Consider the following 24,034-nt stretch of genomic DNA (forward strand, 5'->3'; position numbering starts at 1 on the left):
TCTAATCCTAGTTTATTCCTCGAGCATGTTCTAAAGAGAAGCAAACACAGAAACCTCCCATCTGCAGCCACTGAATGCAAGAACTACCCCCCGCCCTCCCCCCTCATGTGGCCTTGGGAAGCCACCGTTCCCACCACACCACCCACCCCTGCTCAGCGACTTCCCAGCCAGGGCCCTCCCACCCGACCTTCAGGTATTTTTACCTTCAGCTCTGCCTACTCCAGCACGAGCTCTCCTACACCCAGTCATTTCTGTGCCAATGCTGTGTCAGGCGCGGACAGATGAAGCCCTCCAGGGTGGTTATCACGGACCCAACTTGCTCTCCAGCCCTCAGGGACTATAGTTTGGTCCCAGAGAGAGCGTTTCCACATCGCCCCCCCCCCCACCAAAGAAATACCAGATATGAATTAACCATGGCACTGTGGCTGCCAAGGTTTTAACTCATGTGATAGCTAAACAAGAAGGGGGAAAAAAAAAAAAGAACCTAATAAAGAGCTTACTTTGCACAACTAAAAAAGAAGGACACCAAACCATTTAAACATGATTTATGTACATTTATGGCTTTATACAATAACAGCAAAGATTGTTCTTGTGTCTGTAAGTATACCAGCATCATCAGGCACTTTTCATTGTATGGGAGCGGGAACGCAGGATCTGCACATGTGCTAAATGCGACTGGTCAAGGGCGGGCGGGTCTGTCTGCGTCCAGATGGGATGAACGTGGCCAGGCCGCCAGGCTGTCACCCTCCTCAGGGAGGAGGCCAAGAGTAATGCTAGGCTGTTTCGTCTGCATAAACCACACTGCGTCTTTTACTGAACGATTACTCGGTAATCACTCAGCTGGGGAGAGGGGAGGAGTGGGGTGGGGAGATTGGTAACACATATCCAGCAGCTGAATTAAGTCCAAATCATATACTTTGGGGGAACTGTTTCCATTTTGAGTGTCCTTCTCCTCCTTCTTGGGACGTTCCACTGATTTACGGCTCACTGGGGTTTTAATTTAGACTTTTGTCAGTTTTTCAAGGCAGACCTTTCCAAGTAACACATCTATCACCTAAATATACTCCATACGCCTATATTACGGAAACAATACTTTATATTTAAAATATCTGAATAGCTCTATAATACAATATGCTTTTAATAACAGTACAAACCAGAGGAAATAAATCAAACAAGGCTGCATAGGTGATATCATTTGCACATTTCACAAAGCAATCATGTACAATAACTGATATACTCATTACTCCAGAAAGTCAGTATTCGTACAGAAAAAGAATTACCAGAGGTCATATAATGTTTGTTTTCAAAACCGACAAGGTGCCTTTCACTGAACTTCACTGTACCCTGGAGAGCTACCCAGGATTCCTGTTAAAATTTCCACACACACACACAAAAGTTGAAGGGGAAAAAAAAGATATTTACACAGACTCAAGAGGAAGCAACATCTTTTTAAAAGTCACTCTATGAAGTAGTAAGATTTGAACAGTGATTTTTTTTTTTTTTTTGGTAGCTAGTTGCCTCATCAGTGAACGATGGGCCTGATGAGGCTCAGTGTGTGCTGGCCTGGGGGGCGGGAAGTGGTGGTCACAGCAGGGAACACGAGAACTGTGGCCCCAATGAGTCCAAGCGCAGGTGCAGGGGGCATCGGTCAGAGGAACCAGGGTTTCTGAAACCAGACTTATTTTGGAGTGGCCAACAATGAAGATGGTTAGAGGGGTGGCTGTTTAATCAATTTTCAAAAGTGTAGAAGTCACTGTGGGAAGCATACAATAGAGCCTGCCTCCCGGAGGAAATCCATCCAGAAAATCTGTGTTCTTGTTAAACGTGGAGGAAAAACCAAGCCAGGAGAGATGCAATTCTTGGGCAAGACAAAGCCAGCGTGATATGGGCTAGGTCAACAGAAGTCAGAGCTTTCCCAAGAAGGCCAGAGGAACACTTTTGTGCACCTGCTCCTTTCATTGTGCTGACTCTGGGCATTCCGCACGACTTCAAAACACTGATGGACTAAATGGGATGCAAAGCCAATTAACTGGGGTCTAATCAGTTACAGGTAACCGGAAAATATTACAACATAATGACCAGAATTATAGTTTGGGTTGCTAAAGGGGAAAGAAACTCTCCAATTCTTAAAGCGATGGCTTTCTAAATAGATTCAAAGGTATAACTTACTGCTCGCCTGTCGGTTTTCAAATTTAGGGCCCGAATTTTTAAGCAAGTGCCAGTCTGTCTGGTAGCCACCTGCACTCATGAACACCAAGCACTTTAAAAATCACTCAAGTCCCATTTAAAAATTCCCCCGTTCAACCTCACTTTCCACAGTGCACCAAGTAATCTGCAGGACAGAAGGGGAAGAGGGTTGAAGAGTGAGTATGGACATAATTCTCCAGAAGTACAAAGCCAACTTCTGCCTAGACCAGGAACAGCACAGTGTTACGAGGGAAAACTTTTGGCTGAAGTTCAACTCAAAAAGGTTAAGTTGATCAAAACTCGAGCTTGAGAAAGGAGCACTGTTTTGGAGGTGAGTCACCCCTTCTGATCTCCAAATACTTTGCGGCCTACCCCCAGGAGTACTTGAAACAAAGCGCATAAAGGCACTGATCAGAAGATTCAATGCCGGGCAGGGAGGCCTAGTTCACAAGGACAGCAGAAGCAGACTTCTGTAAAACACATACACAAAAACAAATCAAGTTCTCAATGTGAAACGCAAAATGTCCATAACTATACATCACTCTCCTGCTAAGGTAAGGCCAGAAATATTGGGTGTGCAAGTACTAATTACAAGGATTTGAAGATTAGTCAGAAAACATCACCAAGGAGCATCCCCAAGTATACAAACCAGTGAAGCATATATAAAATTAGTACTAGTCCAGTTAGAAATACAAAAGGAAAATCACGGACGCTGCTTCAAATGTCTGAGATTCCACAAATTTACAAGCAGACCATGTAACAAAGGTAGACTCGAGTTTTAAGAAAACATTACAGTTCAGTATCTATTCCAAAAATGATCTCAAGTCCCAACAGTAACATCAAAAATCATTTATATGGAAATTAGAACCATTTAAAGTGTTTGTACAAATTTGCAAATAACAAAATAAACAAACGAAGAAGAAAAAAAAAATAGAAAAGACCTGTACAAGGCTGGAGTTTAATCTTTTTTTTCCCCCCCTAAAAGAGTTTTGATAAGTCCATTAATTCAGCAGATGGACAACAGGCTACTGGTTCTCCTGTGAATTATGGGGTGCCGTGAACAGATGCAGAGCTGTCCAGTGGAGCTGTAGAACGGAGAGCTTGGTTCTCTGTGATTCATCAGTTCAGCAGAACACAGGTAGTACAAAACCAAAGTTTAACTTACCAAGGACATGAAACCATCACAGTATTACAAAAAGAGTATAAACTTTCCTTGGACCAAATGAATAGTAAAAAAAAAAAAAAGCACACAGATACAATTCTGTAGCTACAGCTTATGTACAAAAGTTGAAAGCACACCAGGATCCGAAAGTCTTTTCTGCAATTATATGGTGTAGTGAGTTTGGCACTTCATTGTAATGAAATTTCCAATGGCACAGTCCTTATCTACAGCAGCACATAACCTGCAAACACTGGGCAAACATCCTGTACAGGAAAAGTGTCTTCGCTGCCAAGTCTGACGAAAGGAAAAAAGAAATGCGTTTTGTGTGTTTTGTTTTTGTTTTTTTTTTTTTTTTCAAATCAAGAAAACGAAAAGGTAGGGTGAAGGACATCTTTGGACTGCTTCTCTCAGTTCCTGCTGTCAGACAATCTGAAGTACTTTTAAGTGTAGCCTAGGAAAAAACACATACACACACACAAGCATTGAAAACAACCAAATGAAAATCAATTCAACTTAACATATTAGGATGACAGACATACTTGGGGGAGGGTTGGGCTTTCTCAAACAGCTCTGAAATCATTCAATGGGAGAAAATTCCACTTTAAAAACCCCTTCAGCATTTGATTTGTATCAAATGTATTCATTTATTTAAGAGTTACTAAGAAGATGCAGCCTTCTGTCAAAAGAAACTCTTTAAAGCCATTAGAGGAAGCTTCCTTATGTTTCAGCTCAGAGGAGAATTTATAAGCTGCAAAAAGGGCAGAGAATGAATGATAAAAGATGCCTCTCCACAAGGGGTGGCCAGCTGACATAAAAATAAAAAAAGTCCCGACCCTGGAAGATACAAGGCAAGTTACTGGGCTCCTCTCTTTAAATCCTGTTTTCAGAAGGTCTTTTGGTATCGGGGTGCTCTTACCTGCTCGCTCGCTTGCTCACTCTCAGCCTGACACCCAGCTGTGTGTTGTCGTCTTGACACTGTGCGGGAAGCTTTGGTTGGGCAACACGTTGTCAAAGTTAAAATCCAACGTGTCTCCGTCCATGAGGTCGTTCCGAATGATGGACTCCATGTCACAGTCCAAGCGCTCGATAAACATGCCGTCCAAGTCACTGGGGAGCTTCTCCTGGTGGAGAGCGCCCATCCGGCCATAGCCGTTGCAGCTGCTCACCGAGGAGTAGCCCCCTAGGGCGCTCATCTGCATGGGGTGGGCCAGAGGCACTTGTAAAGCTGTCTTCACCGGGGCCAGGCGGTTCATACCCGAGGTGTGGGGCATGGTGTTTACCGCGTGGGGCAAGGCACGCCCATTGACTGCGGATGTTGACTGAGCGTGTCCGGGGTGGGTGTGGGAGCTGGGGGTCATCATTTTGTTGTGAGAGGCCTGGCCGCCGTAGGCTGGCATGACCGAGTTGGGGCCCATCAGCACGTTCTGGCCGAGCACTCGGCTGTTGGCTTGAGCCACCCCCGGATCGACTGGCGTCATGATGTCATTGTGCGGAGGCGAGTCGGACGTCAGCAGCTCCTTCAGGAGTCCCGGCGCACAGTACTGGCTCATGCCTCCGTAACTCGATTTGCTGTCCTGCAGCGTCTGCATGGGCATCTGGGGCAGGGGGCTCATGCTGGACTGGCCGTACGTGTATTTTTGGTAGTTGGGGCTGGGTGAATTCAGACTGGTGCTTGGCGGCGTGAAGGAGTAGCAGGGCGTCTGTTGCATCATGGTGCCCGGTGAAGACTGGGTGGACACGGTTAATGACGTTGGTGACGAGAGGAGGTTGAGATTATCCAAAAGGTTCTCCATGTTCTCAGGGTTACTGATCTCGGACAGACTGGGCAGGGTAGAAGCCATCTTTGCGGCGGACGGCGGGTACACCATTGAGTGCACGTCCCCGTCTCCCAGGTCGTCCTGCTCCGTCATGATGGGAGAGAGCCTCCCGCTAATGGTACTAGCGTTCGAGCTGGTTCGAGGGCGAAAGGTACTCCAGTTGTCGAAGTCGTCATTGCTGTGAGAACCGGGGCTTGCGGGCCACTTGGAAAACTGCGATCCCGGGCTGTCCCCGGCACCCTCCTGGCCCGACTGCAGGGATGCTTTTTTCTTGGCAGCTCGGCCTCGGCTCTTGGCAAATTTACTGTTGTTGTCCATGGATGCGGCTCTTCTCCTGGGGGATTTCCCACTCTTGCCTCCCTCTGGATTGAGCATCCACCAGGAGCTTTTTCCAGTTCCTTCATTCTGCACACGGATGAACTTGCTGTGCAGGGACAGATTATGACGAATTGAATTCTGTAAAGCAGAACACCATGTCAGAAATACAAATACTGCTCTGGCTGGAAGACCCACTATTACACACAGACACGTCTCACGTGGAAGACAAGCATGTTTTCAAAGTTTATGGTAAGATCTATACCATCACTACAAGACAGCTCCAATGAGTAAAGTATTATTATATCTTAAAAACAGTATCTGTATTTTAATTTTACAAGGGGAAAAAACTAAACAGGCTTTATTATAAACACTTTCTTTTACATAGCCCTATTTTCCATGGAAATTACAGGACCTGGTTTGTAAACCACTTAGATTTGCGATGCAAATACTACTCCATTAACAGAGTGCTCTCAAAACCCCTATCTGTCCAATCATCCCCTAGAACTCCTGCAAGTTCTCTGCGGACGGTACACGCGCCACTTAACACGAAGTGAGAAGTTTTGTATTATGGGGTCCACGTGATCCCCAACAAGAGAGAAAGGAAGCAGATTATATTCTCAGTCAAGAATCAAAACCCTGAAAACTAGTTAAGACCTACGTTCATTTACATTCTTAAAGTCCATTAGGCAGATATAGGTGAACAGAAGGAAAACGAGGTGGTGCTGGTGGTTTTAGAAAGTTGAAATACCAAGGGAAAAAACACTTAAATTCAAGTTCTGTTAGCGACCCTCTCTTCCCAGCTTCTACTCAAGCCAAAAAGCTGCCCAGGGAGGGAAGGAGTGGTGGAAAGGGCAGAGAGCTGGTGGCTTTGGTCCACTGAGTACGGCTCCATGACTAAATCGTGACATATACATCCCCCAGGATGGTTAGAACAGAAAAACCAACTTTGAGCCCACGGGTAGCTCTGCTACTCACTGGCTACAAACCTTGGGAAGCTGCCTGGCCCCAAGTGCATAAAGTCCCCTTTGTGGCTGGTTCCACGGGTCCAACGAGATAAGGTATGTCCAACATGGTAAATGGTTGGTGGGAAGAAGCTATCAGATCCCACCTTGGCAGGAGGGCACAAGGCACCACCCTTTCTGAGCCCATCCCCCTCCTCCTAGTCACTGGGGTGTGGGTAGGAGCTTAGTGGTATTACAAACACAAACCCGCAACTCCAAACACACTGTGACGGGAGCCAAAGATGGCACAAGCCCCAGCAGAAGCAGTGGGGCCGGCCTGTAAGGGAGGAAGCCCGAGTGCGACTCCTGTCCTGGGCGAAGCGTGAGACTGCCGGCACCTGGACAGCCTGCTGTGGACAAGAAGAGGGGCTCCTGGGAAACAGGGTGCACCCCCGCTGGCTCGGCCCCAGCACAGGACAGGCACGCAGCAGCCTCTCTCTCTGCGCACTCAGCGCTCTCCGTCATCAGGCCCCGGAGCAGGTTCCGGGCATCCTGGACTCCAGGAGCAGGACTGAGCGCATGGCCCCAACACCTCTGGGGCTTCCTCTGCCAACTGGATGCCCAGCTCCGCTGAGCAAGCCCCTGGGACCCCTGTGGCCCCTTCTTCCCAACCACGAAGCGGCTCTGGCTGGATCTGTGGTCACCCAGAGATGCAGCCACAGTGCCCACATCCTCATCGCCATGGGTCTCCTATGCTTGAGTGCCAGTTGCTGTGCCAGAACAGAGCCTCTGCACGGCAGGACTGGCCGGGGCTCCACGCAAACCATGAGCTCACCATCTCTCTCATTTAAAGGCGATAGAAAACAAAGAAAAAGAAAAAAATAAATTAATAAATTAAAATCTCCCTTTCTAAAAGGAGACACAGAAGTCAGAATGAGGCCAGACAGTCAAGGCTGAGAAATCTACATTTCAAAATGCCCTCTGACCCTCTGTCCTACATTCCACGCGAGGATTGCAACACAGCAGCCCTGGGACAGCCCTTCGGCCAGGCCCGGGCGAGCGGGGTCAGTCACAGCCCTGGAAGGAGGCTCCCAGGCTGGACGCTGGGCAGGCATGTACGTGGGTGGTGGGGCGGGGCTTCTGCTGTTCCCAAGACTCTGTCCTCTTTCTTCCCACCTACAGACCTCACCCCAAATCCAGACTGGAGCCCTTGAAAGAGGCCAGGAGCTGCATCTCCCTAATATCCTATTCCATCCCCATCAGATTCTCCAAACCCTACAGGGGAAGTTTCACTGACACAGACACACACACACACAGGGGCCCCCCAACCTCCACATTCCTCCGCAAAGAAGCAGGCCTGCTCCTGGGGCAGACCTGGAACTGAGTCTGTACAGGCTGGAAGTCTGGGCATTTGCACAATATTCCATCATGACTATCTTGTTCTTTAAACACAATAGAAACACAGATAAGCTACGATGGAATCTCTGGAGGAAAGGAAGCTTGACTCCTGTCCCTGTCACGTTTGGTTAATGATGAAGGGGGAAGATCTTCCTAGATAGTGGCTTCCTGGCTGTCGGTACAGCCTGGGGGGCAAGGGGTGGTGGTGGGGGACACAGCTCTATGATACATATAATTAGGTCAGATCATTTATAACTGCAACTGGGGGACACTTCCATTAAAGATGGAATCTTTAAAACGTTCAGGAAGGAAAAAAAAAAAAAAGGTCAGGAAGTATTCACTAACCTGGGCAAGACACACACTGGCTTACTACTCAGACTTACCAAAAATGGGGAGGGGGGGCGCACGGGGGTGCACACGGGGTGTAAGCAATCCCTTACTTATCAAAACATTATGCTACATATTTTCCTAAGAGGACATTTCAGGTCACTCTTTGAGTAACAGAGCTGTCTCCTAACTTTACCAACAATTAAAAAAAATTTTTCCCCAAACAGGAAAAGGTTTGCTGTGCAGGGCTGGTTACATAAATTCCTGTTTTTCACATAGCCAGCAGGACATTAAAGAAGCTATGATAATCCAATGGGAGGAATTGGAGTGGGAGATGCTGAATAGGTAAAGCTTAAAAAACTACATGTCGGTAGTCATGATGCTGGGCTTCCTGGTGGCTCAGACAGTAAAGAATCTGCCTGCAATGCAGGAGACCAGGGTTCGATCCCTGGCTCAGGAAGACCTTGGGCGACAGAGGAAGAGATGATTGGATGGGATCACCGACTCAATGGACATGAGTGTGAGCATGCTCAGGGAGACAGTGAAGGACAGAGCAGGCTGGCGTGCTGCGGTCCATGGGGTTGCGAAGAGTCAGACACGACTGAGCGACTGAACATCCTCAATTCATGATGTGATGTCTGCAAATCTCAGCCGAATGCATTGGACACAGCAGAGGTGGGGCAAGCGTGGTTCCCTGTGACCTGGGCAGAGGGCCACACGCAGCCAACAGGGCTGCGAGCTTCAACTGGGAACAAGTATCACGTGAGGCGAGAGGCAGGGTGTGAAGACAGGACTCGCGCACTGCAAACCGCTCACCCAGATCCTGAACGTTCGCCCGAGACCACCAGAGAGAAGGAGCCCTCAGCAACTCCCCCGCCACTAGCTGTCGTCTCCGCCGCACGCGCCCTTCGGCTGCCTGCACCCCGACCCTCCCTCACCACCTGTGTGCCTGGCCACCCTGAGCACCGAGGCGGCAAGTCCATGGGGGCAGCGGCACCCTGGACCCGCTGTACCCCAGCCAGGGTGCCCCGGCTTGCTCACCCTGCTCTGGTGGCTGTTTCTAGCTCACGGGTTCATTCCGCACCCTCTGCAGACCAGATTCCACACCTCTTGAAGGGGAAGGTTTTTTTTTTTTTTTTTTTAATCTCATCCCAAAGCTCATAGAAGACGCCTTACGCACAAGATACATTCAATGAACAGCTGCTGACCAACATCCCAAAAACATCACAGGGAAGGTGTCATGCCATCCACCTCTCTTCTCTGTCCATTCATGCACTGCTTCATACCAAGTAACTTTCATTAACACTGGGGCTGATTTATGCCGGGCGCAGTGAGGGACGTCAGAAGGAGCTACTCACAGAGTCTGCCTTCTGGGTGTTCTATGATCTACCTGGGGAAAGAACCAGTCCACCTAAATAAATGACCACTCAGGACAGGAAACGTACAAAGGACTGTCCAGGAGCCTTGACGTTTTCCTGCCAAAGGTCACCACTCCCACCCCACCCTGCCACTTCTGTCTCAGCCCAACTGTCTCTTTCTTCTGAAAGCATTTCCCGAGAACCCCATCCCATTCTGCAGCTAACACAGGGCCTGGTTTGCTCACCACAAGCACAACTCTGCTCTGCCTGGCTTCCCACAACCCTGTGAGTTCCAGGAGCTTGGAGACCTGGGCTGTCTTCTTGGGCACTGTTCTCTCACAGCTCTAGCACCAAAGCATCTATTGGATAGATGAACAGATCTCACATTTACAGGCTATTTCCAAGATTAAATGAGATAACAGACGCCCTTAGCTCAACTGATATCAGCCGCTGTTTTGATTAGGATAATGGCTGTGTTTCAGCAACTCATCCATATTACAAACATCGGTCTCATTCTCATTATCCCTTTATAACTATATTATTATAATAATTAAATTATTCTTTTATAATGAGAATGAGACCACCACCTCTCAGCCACCACTGTTCACCCCAATTTCTGCTGGGCATTCTAAGACTACTCTGGTCTTTGTGTTCAACCAAAAACAAAACCAGCAACTTAAAGATGAATACATCCTACTCAGGACCCCCTGGGCCTTCATGTTTTACACCTGGATTTTACTTTAGCACTTACAAACTGCTTTCAATACATTATGTCTCATTCTATTCTTGAAAGAGGCCTGTAAGGCAGATTATTACTGGCCCCATTTTGAAAATGGGAGCACTGAGGCTCAGAAAAAGAATCTCCTGCAAAATGTCTCTGCATGCAACACCACTGCCGGCTGGAAAAACCATGTTTTGGCTTCACCATCATTAAGAAGAATCACAGGAACATATTTACTTAAGACTGAGGTTACCTGTGTGCATCCTTAAGGGAGCGGAAATAATTCTGTTTACTAGTTTAGAAAGCTCGTTTTCTGCCTCAACGGGTAATAAATTTACAAAATATGATTTGTTTTTAATCCTAACTGGCTACTCTTCGTGGCAGGAAACCAGAGCAGCTGAAGTGTGAATTTCAGACGCGAGTGTTGCCTCGGGGAAAGCACGTGCAAAGAGGCTGTGGGAACCTACGAGGAGAATGGAAAGGCCCTCAGAGGCCCCACAGCCCAGAACTGCCCATCGCCCTGCGAGAGGGTGGATGTGAGCAACAGTTGGCCAGCCAGACAAGAGAATCTCAAACCCAGACGCTGGGACACATGACTAAATGGACTTGTTGTTCCAGAAATTCTAGAAGTTCTTTCAGAAATGCAAGACACACTAGACTTTTCCCAGAGTGTTTTATCAAACCCCTGTGAACTCTGTGTTGCGATGGCTTCGTAGGCTCCCGGCATGGACGTGGCCCCTCCTCCCGCTTCCTCGATTTTTACACATCCCTTCCTGCACTTCCAAGAGTGAAAACAAACTGAGGAGAAAGTAGGAGTAATCTCTGTTCAGCAGAGTTCCCGTCAGAGGTGCTAAGAAAACAACAACTCTGTAAAGTAATGCATGGTGCTTGCAAACAGAAGGAAACGTGACCTTTTTGCCCGTCCTTTTTTACAGGTGATGGTGAGGCGTGTGTTGCCAATCGAAGCATGTACATTCAATTTTGGAAAGTGCTGCAATGGTGGATCTGCTGTGGAGAGCTTGACCTATTACACGTGTTCATGCTGGGCTCCGGCACCTAGCGCTTCTTCTGGAAAGCTGGTCTCACCTCCCCGAAACCTGTCCTTCTCGCCCGCAATCAGTGGCCCCCAGTCTGTGCTAGGATTCGCGCTTCCCCGGGAACCTTTGTGGACAGAGGCCTCACAGCCTCATTAAACTTGTGAGCCGGAAAGTCCTGGGAAGGTCACCTGTCCTCACACCCTTATTTTGTATTAGGGAAAATAGAGTTCCGAAAGATTAAAATGCAGATGGAAAGCTCATTTACAAACGGCAGGAACCACGTGGTGCAGAAGCCCTAGAAGAACCACAAAATCAGAGTCAAGGACACGCAATGACCCTCCCCCAGACCAAACCAATCTCAGCTACACATTCTCCAACAGCTATAGGTGCACATTTAGCTCCAAGAGCAGCTTTATCTCTGACTCAAATCATTTCAAAGGAAGGAAAATATGACTACATGACATCAGCTTCTACTGAAAAAAAAAAAAAAAAAAGCATATGGCAGACTATGCTCTCATGTGAAGCGGAACCAAAAGGGCAAATGTAACATCTCAGGAGAAGTTCCAGGTTTTCAGGGGGCAGTGGGGAGGCAGACTCCAAGGCCGGACCATGGGCTCCTGGTCTCCCCACGTCCTGACACCCGGGACACAGCACCGCTGTGACACAGGGTCGCTGGGGACGGAAGGGCATCCTCTCCACGGAGAGCGCTCAAAGAATCACCTGGCACAAAGCGGGGAAGTGAAGGTTGGCTATTTTGTGATAGGAAGTAAAGGGATGTATAAACAGGAATTTTTTGGCCATCATGAATGGTTACAACTTGATTAAAAACCATTCATCACAGACTTCCTGTTCAGCAAGGCAGCCAGCCTTCCTGAGGCTGTTTCCATGTCCTTGCAACCGAGCTGCAACCCTTCTTTGACACAGAAATCATTCTCGCCCCTTAAGAGGACTTCAAAGGTAGAGACCTGGATTGTTTAACTAGTGCGCTCGGTCAGCTTTGGGGGTGACCCCTGTCAGAGCCTGTGTCGTCCACAAGGTCGTTCAAGGAGAGAGGCGTGCACGCCGCCGGCCGATGAACAGCTTGTATTCGGGATGGCAAATAGGAGAGGGCAACTCGCTTCCTCGTCTCTTCCCACACTGGCCAAGGAGTAAGCCTTGCAACAGAGAACCAGGCGATGCTCCACAATTGGCCTGATCCTTAATAAGCTCGTATTCGCCAGAAGCCTCAGCGTTTCAGGGTAAATCTTCAGCCACTATCGTCAGATATTGAGGACTTAAGGAAAAATCTTCGGGATGGAACAGAAATTTTACTTGATGATATTAAAACTATGCCAAGCTTTGGCTCCTCCAAAGGTTGTTATTACAAAGAAGCACCGTGTTTCCCCGTGCTGTGCCCTAAAGGGAAACTGTGTGTCAGAAAGTTGTATTTCATGAAAGGAAGGGCACAGCCCTTGATTTTCAGGATGTGAAGACCCATCCCACGCCATGTCCTGCGTTCTACACACAAGCAGAAGCCACGAACTCCAAGAGGCAAAGCCCCAACAGCCCAGGCGAGCTCGGAGCCTCAGAGGCAGGCACCTCCCTCTGTTCCAGATGCCAAGGCATGCACCTGAACCCCCCTGTCCAGGTGCAGTCTCCAGAGGAGCGGCTGACGTGGAGCCCTGCTTAAGCAAAGCCTGGAAAACAGAAACCGCCTCCCACAGTCACACGCTTGGGCCGGAGGTTGCCATGGGAGCCAACAAGGCCGACTGTCAGGTGAATGTCATCACCCCTGGCTAACAAGGTCCCGGGGGTGGATATACAGAGACTAAATTTCATTTAGCTAAAACTCTCTTAAATACCTCAAAAAGGGGGGTTGGGTGGGGAGAGGATGTGTCGGCTACTAAGGATTTCAAAGTAGAGCTGGTTTCTCCTGGGATTCATTTAGTTCCAGTGCGGCAAGCAGGCAGCCCCGGCCCTTTAACCCACTCATTGCTTCCCCAGGGAGGCACAGAGGCCGGAGGGCACTGCCAAGTCCATGGCGGGGAACCACCACTCCCCACTTTGCCTGTCGGCTGACCTGAAGGACCCCTTCCTTTCTGAAAGGTCTTTTTAGTTAACTACCCAGAATAGGGAGTTTTTTGGGTTTTGTTTTTGTTTTTGTTTTTGCTGCTCTTGCCTAACGACCGCTTCAAACACATAAGGCCCTACCAGAACGGAATATTAAGAGGAAACTCATTTGTTGAAGCGATTTTTCCATTTGCCTAATGAAAGTCTTTTTCTATTTTATAGGCCGTACCATTTTTTGAATCTGCAATGGCTCTATAAACACTCTGCTTTACAAGTGCAATTAACTACCTTACGTATTTGGCTACCAGAAAGAGGCAAAACAAAATCAAAACCAAAAAAAAAAAAAAGAATAACTAGGATTTACTTACTCTCTTCTGGTGAGGAATTTAAATCAAGCATACAGTGAAACTTCACATACAGCATGAGTTTGATCCATCTTATAATTCTTCTAAAGAGAACTTAGTGAATTTCAAAGTATTTGGTCAAAGTTAGTGATGAGCCCATTAAACCTGTTCAAGTAAATGTGCACCTAAACTGCTTACAAGAACCAACAAAAAGCTTTACGAATGTAAAGGCAATATGTTGAAACTTGGGACAGATTAGAATCTGCAGGATAATATCCCACCGATAGGATGTACTGTCTTTAATTGCCTTTTACCCTAAATATTGTTAATATGTTCACTGTCTAGAAAATGCTAGGAAAAGATGAATCCACTGAATGCATAATCTACTTACGAAGAACTGGTACGCATAGTAAATGGAATTGCCAAGTACAAAATCTAGGTTTATATGGATTTTTTTTTTCTATTTTGGAATTCAAATATGATAAATCTAGACTGCAAAAGGAACAGCAAGTTGCAATAAAATACGCCAGTCTGACTCACACATTATTTGCAATGGAGCGTTTTCTTGGTCCTACAGAATCCTGAAGCCAGCTTTCGGCCATCATTCTGGCTAAGGAATAAAGCAACAGTGGTTTCCTCAGTGCACATTGTTGTGGGGCCACCCCAAAAAAACTCTTCAGAGCTTGTCCCAACTCAAATAGTTACAAATATTCACTGGCTGACCCAATATGAGCAAAAACACTGGGCCCATTTACTTTAAGATAAAGCAAAATTCCACCCACCACCGGAGACTGGGCTAGCCAGAGCGGTCCCCACGCCCTGCAGACGGCAGGGATCCACCTCAGTGAACAGGCCACAGCCCTACTCCCCACACCTTCCTTCTTTCCAACAAGAAAGGCTTCGTCAGCACCAGCAGGACCCATGCCAGTTCAGAGACCCCAAGCTGCTGCTGCTGCTAGGTCGTGTCAGTCATGTCCGACTCAGTGCGACCCCATAGACGGCAGCCCACCAGGCTCCCCCGTCCCTGGGATTCTCCAGGCAAGAACACTGGAGTGGGGTGCCATTTCCTTCATGCATGCATGCATGCTAATTTGCTTCAGTTGTCTCCAACTCTGCGTGACCCCATGGACAGCAGCCCACCAGGCTCCTCTGTCCACAGGATTCTCTAGGCAAGAACACTGGAGTGGGCTGCCATTTCCTTCTCCAAGAGACCCCATGAGAACCCCCAAAACACATCAGAAATACAGCTTTCAGTTAAGTTACCTAAGTGCCTACATTTACGGGTCCCTCGGGGCCTTTCATAATGTGTCCACCCCCAAAGCCGCACCTTCTCAGCAGCACAGCTTGTCCGTGCACGAGGCCCACGCCCAACCTGAGCACCATCAGTCCAAGGTGCTCCCGCCGCAACATGGTGCCACTTGTGTCTGTCACCTACGCTGTGAACAGCATCTTCACCTCGGAAAACTGCATCAACTGAGCAGAGAAGGAGCCTGAGAAGCGGTCCCCTCACTTCTGAACAGTCACTGACAGTCCACCAGAAGCAACACATTTATTAAGGGATGCCCACAAGGACCCACAGCCTAAGTCAGGCCTCAGGTCAAGATTAAGGCCAGCTCTGGGAGAACGTGCTTCACCAAGACCTTCCTGGGCTCAGGGGGCTGGAAGGCTCCACACTGAGTCTGCCCTGGAACCTGATTTAGATGACCTGGGGACATCCTACTAGGACTTCTGTGGATTCCATTACTTTTGAGCTTAGCCTGAGTTAGGCTGGTCCATATTCCAGAGAGCAGACAGGAAGAAAGTCAAGCAGGACAAAGTGAAGTGAAAAGTGAAAGTCGCTCGGTTGTGTCCGACTCTTTGCGACCCCAAGGACTCTCCATGGGGTCCCAAAGAGTTGGCCACCACTGAGCAACTGAACTGAACTGAACTATACAGTCCATGGAATTCTCCAGGCCAGAATACTGGAGTGGGTAGCCTTTCCCTTCTCCAGGGGATCTCAACCCAGGGATCAAAGCCAGGTCTCCCACATTGCAGGCAGATTCTCTACCAGCTGAATCACAAGGGAAACCCAAGTAGGACAAAAAGGATCCCCAGCTGAGTGACTGCAAACCTTGCCCATCTGGAAACCCCTCCTTGTATTAAACCTTTTACTCTCACTGCAGTTTGAACTCATAACCTCTTTAGAAACATGAATGACAAAGTCAAGAATTGAAAGCATAAGACTATGTTTACAAACCTCCAAAGACAAAACCTCACAGCCACTTTTGAATATCATTTTTAGGAGGTGGTGATCTCTTCAAATACCCTGGCTACACATATCCATTGTTTTGGGTGGAGAAAGCAAGGAGAGAATTTTGAACAGCTAAGCTCAATCTTAAACACTAGAGGGAAATGGACAAAAGAAGACTGAATAAATGATTGTATGAACTGTTTCTAAGGTTAAGTCAAACCAATGGAGAATGAGAACTTCTCGCCCAAGCCCAAAGTCTGTGGTGGTACACCTTAAACTCCTCTTCGGAACTTTAGTGCTCACTGTTTTCAATTTTATCTCTTTGAATTTTGCCCAAAATGGAACTGTGAATAGCAACCATTGTGGCTGGAATCTTGCATAGGGCACAAATGTTTTGTATCTCTTCTGAGCTACTGCATTCAAGTATATTCTGCACCACTGCTACAATTCACCACAGAATGTTAGTACATTTGGGATGCCTTTTCTCCACTTTGTTAAAACCATGCATTTGCCAAAATGGTTCAGTATTAGGATGTTCACGGCAGAGTAAAGATTTATACTCATGTCCAAGTTAGGCCGTTTCTTCTGCATATGAATCTGAGCCACACAGATGACGCCCTATACTTTACCATCATATAACCCAAAGCAGCATGGTGAAAATGCAGTGACAGCACATTGGGAAAACACAATATTTATTATTAAAAATGTGGAAGATGCTAAAAATTTCAATTTCTAGAAATCTTTGATCACCTAAAACAAAAGCAAGATTTTCTGGATGTTGTTGGGCCCATTATTAGACACTTAAACTATGAGCAGCGAGGTAAGCCTAATTTCAATTCCTCTCACTTTGTTCTAAACAACAGGTAGTGTCTTTGATATTAGTTTATTTCCTTTCTTTTTTTAAAATTACTTGGAAAACTAATTTGAGACAATTTCTGACAACCTAGTTAAGACTGTTAGCGAGATTAGAATTTTAAGCGGGTGAACTAAGTTTGAAACACTCATTCTTCACTGTAGCTCTAAGCCCAAAGGTAAGGAGTTTCATATTTTAATCATTTTGAGAGTCCATGACACACTTCTATCAAACAGTTAATGAAGATAGGCTCCAATACATTGGGCAACTATTTTGGTCCTCGAAGTAGCCATAAATTAAGCAGGAGTAGCATGCAATTTTAGAACAAAATATTTTCTTTACAAGAGTCTTCAAGGTTGGGTTATTTGTATTTTTATTTAATTACACAGACACCCGACTGTTTCAAAAGGACCCCAAGGTCAGTCAGGGCTGGAGCAGGACGTGTCCAGTCAGCTCTGCCCCAGTGGATACCAGAGCAGTTTTGCTCTTGGAGGGATGCAGGGGCCAGGGCACCATGGATATCACAGGACCCAAATCAGTCATTTTACTGGAAATACAAATGGAAGATAAACTCTTACCTTTATTTTTATCATTTAAAACTCCATCCAAAATTTATCAAGAAATCAAGCAAAGCTTAGTTGAAGTAGGTCTACTGCAAACTATTTAAATCCAGACAACCTCAGAAATTAACATTTCTATTTCCATATCAGTAACATAAATCAGGGTCTTCTACAATGATATTTTCATTCAACAAGTATTTATTGGGCCTCTACTGTATACTAGGTACATGGAAAAGCAAAGCAACATCTGCCTCCCAGGCTGACAAAGGGAAGGAGGCACATGCTGAAAACAAGGAAGGAATGACCCTAACCTGGAGCTGGGGCATGAAGAAAGGCAGGAGTCAGACCTCTGGATAAGGGAGAAGGGGGTCCTCGACGAAGGAAAGACCCTAACCTGGAGCTGGGGCATGAAGAAAGGCAGGAGTCAGACCTCTGACAGAAGGGGGTCCTCGACGAAGGAAAGACCCTAACCTGGAACTGGGGCATGAAGAAAGGCAAGAGTCAGACCTCTGAGAGAAGGGGGTTCTCGATGAAGGAAAGACCCTAACCTGGAACTGGGGCATGAAGAAAGGCAAGAGTCAGACCTCTGAGAGAAGGGGGTCCTCGACGAAGGAAAGACCCTAACCTGGAGCTGGGGCATGAAGAAAGGCAGGAGTCAGACCTCTGGATAAGAGAGAAGGGGGTCCTCGACGAAGAAAAGACCCTAACCTGGAACTGGGGCATGAAGAAAGGCAGGAGTCAGACCTCTGAGAGAAGGGGGTTCTCGATGAAGGAAAGACCCTAACCTGGAACTGGGGCATGAAGAAAGGCAGGAGTCAGACCTCTGGATAAGAGAGAAGGGGGTCCTCGATGAAGGAAAGACCCTAACCTGGAGCTGGGGCACGAAGAAAGGCAGGAGTCAGACCTCTGGATAAGAGAGAAGGGGGTCCTCGATGAAGGAAAGACCCTAACCTGGAACTGGGGCATGAAGAAAGGCAAGAGTCAGACCTCTGAGAGAAGGGGGTTCTTGATGAAGGAAAGACCCTCACCTGGAACTGGGGCATGAAGAAAGGCAGGAGTCAGACCTCTGGATAAGGGAGAAGGGGGTCCTCGACGAAGGAAAGACCCTAACCTGGAGCTGGGGCATGAAGAAAGGCAGGAGTCAGACCTCTGGATAAGAGAGAAGGGGGTCCTCGACGTGAGTGCAGAAACAAATAAAAGGTGATGGGTATACTATGTAACAGCCTCCCAGGTGGCTCAGTGGTAGAGAATCCGCCTGCCAATGCAGGAGACAGGAGTTCAACCCCTGGTTTGGGAAGATCCCCTGGAGAAGGAAATGGCAACCCACTCTGTATTCTTGCCTGGAGAATCCCATGGACAGAGGAGCCTGGCAGGCTGCAGCCCACGGGGTCGCAAGAGTTGGACATGACTTAGCAACTAAACCAGCACCACCACACTATAGAACGAGTTCTAAAACCCAAGAAAGTTGGATTCAAATCCAAACCTGAACAATCCTGGGCAAGTGACTTACAAGCTAACAGTAAGTTTTACCTTACTGAATCGCAGTACTAAAATGCTCAGTGTGTAGAGAAGTTTGTGAAAAGCACTAAAAACGTGTCTGGAAGAGAAAGAAGGGGTAAGCATGGCCGTATTTGAGTTCAGACGCCGAAAGAGGGGGAAACAAGATGGGAGGGGACTTTTATTAATAAAAGCGAGCTAGGAGCTGGTGTTTCATCCCACATGCAATGCTCTGGAGATCAAGTGAAAAATCAGAATAAAGTTATGACATGAAACCTAGAGGAACAAGCCAACCTGTCTTTCCATGAAACGGTAGAAAAAGAGACTGTGTCCTCTCTCAAAAAGCAGATATTAATATTTTTGATGATCCAAAACCTTAAGAATGTGAGGGGGGTCTGTATTTTCATGTGCACAGAAATGCTTGCTGATTAGCAAAAGTATCTCGGGAAGGTGCTGTCTTCGGTATGGTTCTTTCCTCACCTGGAAAGCTGTCCTTGGTTCAGATCACCCCAACCTCAGCACAACCGGAGGCGGCTGCAGCTTGTGTGGAAAGGCCAAGAAGCGTCACCTCAAGGACTCCATGCAGCTCTCTCTCTAAAGCTGCTGCTGGGCTTTTTTTTTTTTTTCCTCAGGATTCTAACGCTGCTTGGTGGTTCTAAGACTCGTGGCATGAGCTCAGAAATATGACTATGATTTTTTTTTTTTCACAGTCAGAGAAGGGCAGGATACTGGAGCTGGGACCATTTGTTTTGAAAACAAATTCTGAAAGTCGTGAAGTCTGCTGTGTTTTCATATTTTTATCCATCGTTCACAACATTTGGCATAGGAACGCCGTTCTTACTCTTTGAGAGGTTTATTTTTGTTTCTTGAGGTCATTGTCTAGGCTCAACCATAACATCTTGCAGGGTGTTTTGAAAGGCTAAAGGGAAATTAAAGGAAATAATGCCCTACAATGTAACCATGGACCATTCAACATAAACAGGGATAAAGTTGCTACAGATCACTCAGCTATTCAGTACCCTGGTGGGTGCATGTGAGATCCAGGGCCAAGACCAACCCGTGGCTGGACGGCAGTGGTGTTAGGATAAACAGATGGCGTTTTCCCCCCAAACACACTCCCTCCACCACACATCACACATCACCTCCATTACTGTGGAGCATACACCGGCCCCCAACCCACACATACCCAAGAAAGCTCTAAATCTTGGCAACTTAATGTTCAATGGCGAACTATCCAGTCAGAATTTGACTACAAAAGTACATGATTCTGGATAAAACCCCTACCCTCAGCAGATTCCACCGACCTTTCTTCTTCCACAGCCCAGGGGCCCTGGCCTCCGTCTGCTTCCCTTCCTTTCTGCCGCTGGGGAACACTTGCTGAGAAACACCACACCTTTCGTTATTAAGGTCCCGTCTATTTCACGGCGCTTTCTCCTAACCGCGGCTCCTCGTGGGATCCTTTTGTTCTCCCCACGAAAACAAACAAGACCAAACTAAGCACTTCCACCGATTCAGAGTTTCTATCTTTTGGATTTTAAAATACTTTGTGTGAACTTTCCATCTACATTCAACTCCTGGAACAGCTCAGCTGAGGTGAGGATGAAAGCCGGAAGAAATCCGACAGAAAGAAAGAGACCCAGAGAAAGCAGGGAAGGCGGGAAGGGGGAGCGGGGAGAAGAAGGGGGCAGGGGGAGAGAGACAAGGGAGGAAGGAAAGAACATCAGGTATACTGCCCAAGGATCGGGTCTCCGAAGTTGGACTCGCTTCCTTAGTTTGAGATTTCGGCGCAAGATATTAAATCACTCCTGCCTGGCTGGAACACTTTCTCTCAAAACATTAGAGTTCTGCTAAGAAGCTCTGCTTCTCCCAAAGCAGAGGGCTGACTGATGGGCGAGAGGGATGCGGAATCTGCCACTCACACGCACCTCCACTGTGCTCCCCACCCCCGCCCCCGCCACAATCGAGCAATCTCCCGAGAGCAACAAAAAGCGGCCAAGCCGAATACTGGATATTAAGGACGAGCTGGGGGAGGGATGCTGACACACGGCCTCCCTCGGGGAACGGGCCTGGTCCAACACCTGCCAAAAGGCAGCGGCACGCTGCTCTGAGCCCAGGTTTCTGCAGCCCGTCCTTGCCAAACAGAACAGCTGTCACCCAGGCTACAGCTCATGAATCTTTACCTAACAACCCTGACACGCGGGCCTGGAGTGCTGATCCTGGTGACTGAGACCCTTCCTGCGTTCTGGTTCAAGTCCTGCTCCACACAGCTCCAGCTGAACTGCTGAAAATGACAAGGTGACAGACAGGACTCCCCACGGCCAGCCTCTACTCCCCCCACCCCCAGGGGAGATGCTCTATTCCTCCAGCTCTCCAAAGGTGAGGTGTCCCTCTCCCCACAGAGGTCCCCTGGAGCACTTCCAGAGTAAACGCTGGACAGAGCAGCACCTTCTGGCCGAGCAGAGCGTCTCCAACGTCCGAGCCAAAGCAAGGGCTCCTCAGCTTACACTGGACTCCCAACTGCAGGGTTTTTAGAGCCTTTAATACGTAACCTCATGTTCATACACAAAAGCAACACAAAGCAAAACACAACAGCCTTCATTAACGCAGACCTTTTGTTTGTTTTGTGGGTGTGATCACGTGCACCCCCCACGTCTCTGACACTTCCTGACAGACCATGCTGTGAAACCAATGTTTAGTGGCAGGCACACACTTTGGGAAATGCTGGTCGACTGGCAAGACAGCGGTCAAGGGAGTGAAGGTCCGGTTCTATCTCTGTATAGACGACTCCGGACAAATTTCATCTCCTGTGTCTCTCCACTTTGTCCTAACTCCAGAGAGGAGCTGAGCTGGGTACAGCGTCTTCAGGAAACACACAGAGAGTACTGTGCACTTGTGAGGTCTCAGGATCACGCCCAGGGTGGAAGGGCAGGCCACCCGAAAGCTGCTGAGCTGCCTCCCTAAGAGCACAGCTGTCCCAGGTGCCCCGGGAAGCCCAGGTGCTTGGTGAACCCTCCCTCTCTGAAGGACGCAGGAGACACAGACTCCCCCGAGCGGGCCAGGGGACTCAAGACTGCAGGTCCCACACAGACTCTCGCCCACGACCTCACAATAAGAGCCAACATCTTCAATAATACCCAAGGCAGACTTACCAAGGGGCCAGAATGAGCCCACTCTAATTTCAATTCCGAATCCCTCCCACCCCTCCTGAATGCTTCTGTGGGAGGAAGGAAGGCAAACACCAGGTACAAGAGGAGGAAGGAGGGGAGGAGATGACAGGGAGCGTGATAAGCCGATTTGCTCAGAAGACAAGGGAATGGAAAAAATGATTTGATTCCTAAGAAGTCTCCTAGGTCAGGAAAACATACCCAGCCCTGGCCGTGACACCATACTGGGTAAGAACCATGATGTGAGCAGGGAGCCAGTTTCCAGGGTCATGGAAACAGAGTCCGGCGGAGAGGAAGCTGCACACCGGCTCGCCTCGTTAGCACAAGGTTTTAGTTAGCAGAACTACTGCGGAACTAGCCTGGGCAAAAGCAGCAGCTAGGATTGGAGGGTTTATTTACATACATTTGACGATGAATGTCAACGATCACGTCCCTGAAACCTCCAGTGCGTGCTATTTGCAGCTAGTATCAATGGTGACCTTCACTGCCAGTTACATGGAATCTGTATGGTCAACTATTTCTTCTACAAGACAATCTCAACGACATAATGATGTCTCTCAGTGGTGAAGGCAATGGGGATCTTAACTTTCTAGCTGTACACTGTCTTTTTGCTGTTGTTAAAAGAAAGAGCACATGTAACTTTCAAAATCAGAATAAAGCTACTTCCTCTGGGGGGTAAGACCAAAAACCTCTGCCTGTTCCTCTTTCATTTGTTCATTCAAAAAAGCTGATTTCCTATCAAGTGTCAAGACCTGTATCATACCACACATACACACAAATATTTTCATAATCAAATAAAGTGAAGTTCACGAACTATATCCTAAGATTTTTTTTATTTTTTCAGGAAACAATAGTTCTTTCCTTAAGCAGGAAGTAGAAAAAAACAAGTTCTATAACAAAACCAGTCAAATATGGTGGCTGGGCCAAAGAACCTGAGCCTGCTGTCATACAAAACTAGATTCTAACAACCCAGTCCTAGCATTGAGTGAACATGTGACCTTGGATGAGTCACTTCAACTCTCCATGCTTCTTTAATCGCCTCATCTGCAAAATGGGGACAGCAGCTGCCACTTCAAAAGAGTCTTCATAAGAATTAAAATGAGATAATCACACAAAGCACTTATAAACACAAAATGCCAAGCAAACGTCGAGCCTCTGAACACAGGCAAGGCAAACCTGAAGTCACCACCCTGCACAAAGTAACTCAAAGAGAACCAAGTACTGGTACATTTTTCTAGGCAAAACACATCCCTGGGCACTGGGTCCTAATGTTGATCCAACCATTATTAGCAGTAGCAACAAAAGAGGCTGCCCCTTGAAGGTGAAAGTCATCCAGGGTATGATCAAGTAAGCTCAGCCAGAAGCTCAAAGACACTTCAAGTCGCCAAACTACTCCTTAGCCCTTGTCCACACACAGACACGGTCGCTCAGATGGTAAAGAATCTGCCTATAATGCAGGAGACCTAGGTTCGATCTCTGAATTGGGAAAATATCCTGGAGAAGGGCATGGCAACCCACTCCAGTATTCTTGCCTGGAGAATTCCACTGACTAAAGAGCCTGGTGGGCTACAGTCCATGGGGTCGCAAAGAGTGGCTAACACTTTCACTTTTACACATAGACACACAAGGGTAATGTAGTTAGCAAGACATGGGCACCAACATTCTGAAACCCAGCAGGAGAGGGTGCTGGAAGAAATACGAAAATCAAATCAAATCAAGTGCTTGGGCATGTCCTCAGAGAATACAGAAAGGCATTGGGCTTTTCCAGAGTGTTCTTGCCTGGAGAATCCCAGGGACGGGCGAGCCTGGTGGGCTGCCGTCTATGGGGTCGCACAGAATCGGACACGACTGAAGTGACTTAGTAGCAGCAGCAGCAGAGTATAAGAGGTGTCTGGAGTGGATGGAGCACCACGGAACATCTCAGCTGTGTTTTGTGACCCCTTCCTTCATCATGGATAAATCCTGTGGAGAAACTGTTTGGAGGCATTAAAAAAAAAAAAGTGAACAAAAATAGAGTCCAACAGCCCTCACACTTGTTGCTGAAACACATTCCTTCACCTTGGAAAGACAG

At 47.6% G+C, this 24,034-nt stretch overlaps 1 protein-coding gene across 1 annotated transcript in view; it reads right to left on the bottom strand.

Annotated features, from left to right (window-relative positions):
• The window catches only part of FOXO1 (forkhead box O1), a 93,628-nt gene continuing 70,125 nt past the window's right edge, over window positions 532-24,034 (bottom strand). The window contains exons 2-3 of the mRNA XM_018056686.1: window positions 4,266-5,622; window positions 532-3,800 (exon numbers count right to left, since the gene is read on the bottom strand). Coding sequence (XP_017912175.1) covers window positions 4,288-5,622 — 1,335 coding nt within the window. The 3' untranslated portion in view covers window positions 532-3,800; window positions 4,266-4,287. The remainder of the gene's footprint in view (window positions 3,801-4,265; window positions 5,623-24,034) is intronic.

Source organism: Capra hircus, chromosome 12 (assembly GCF_001704415.2).
Source record: "Capra hircus breed San Clemente chromosome 12, ASM170441v1, whole genome shotgun sequence".
NCBI lineage: Eukaryota > Metazoa > Chordata > Mammalia > Artiodactyla > Bovidae > Capra > Capra hircus.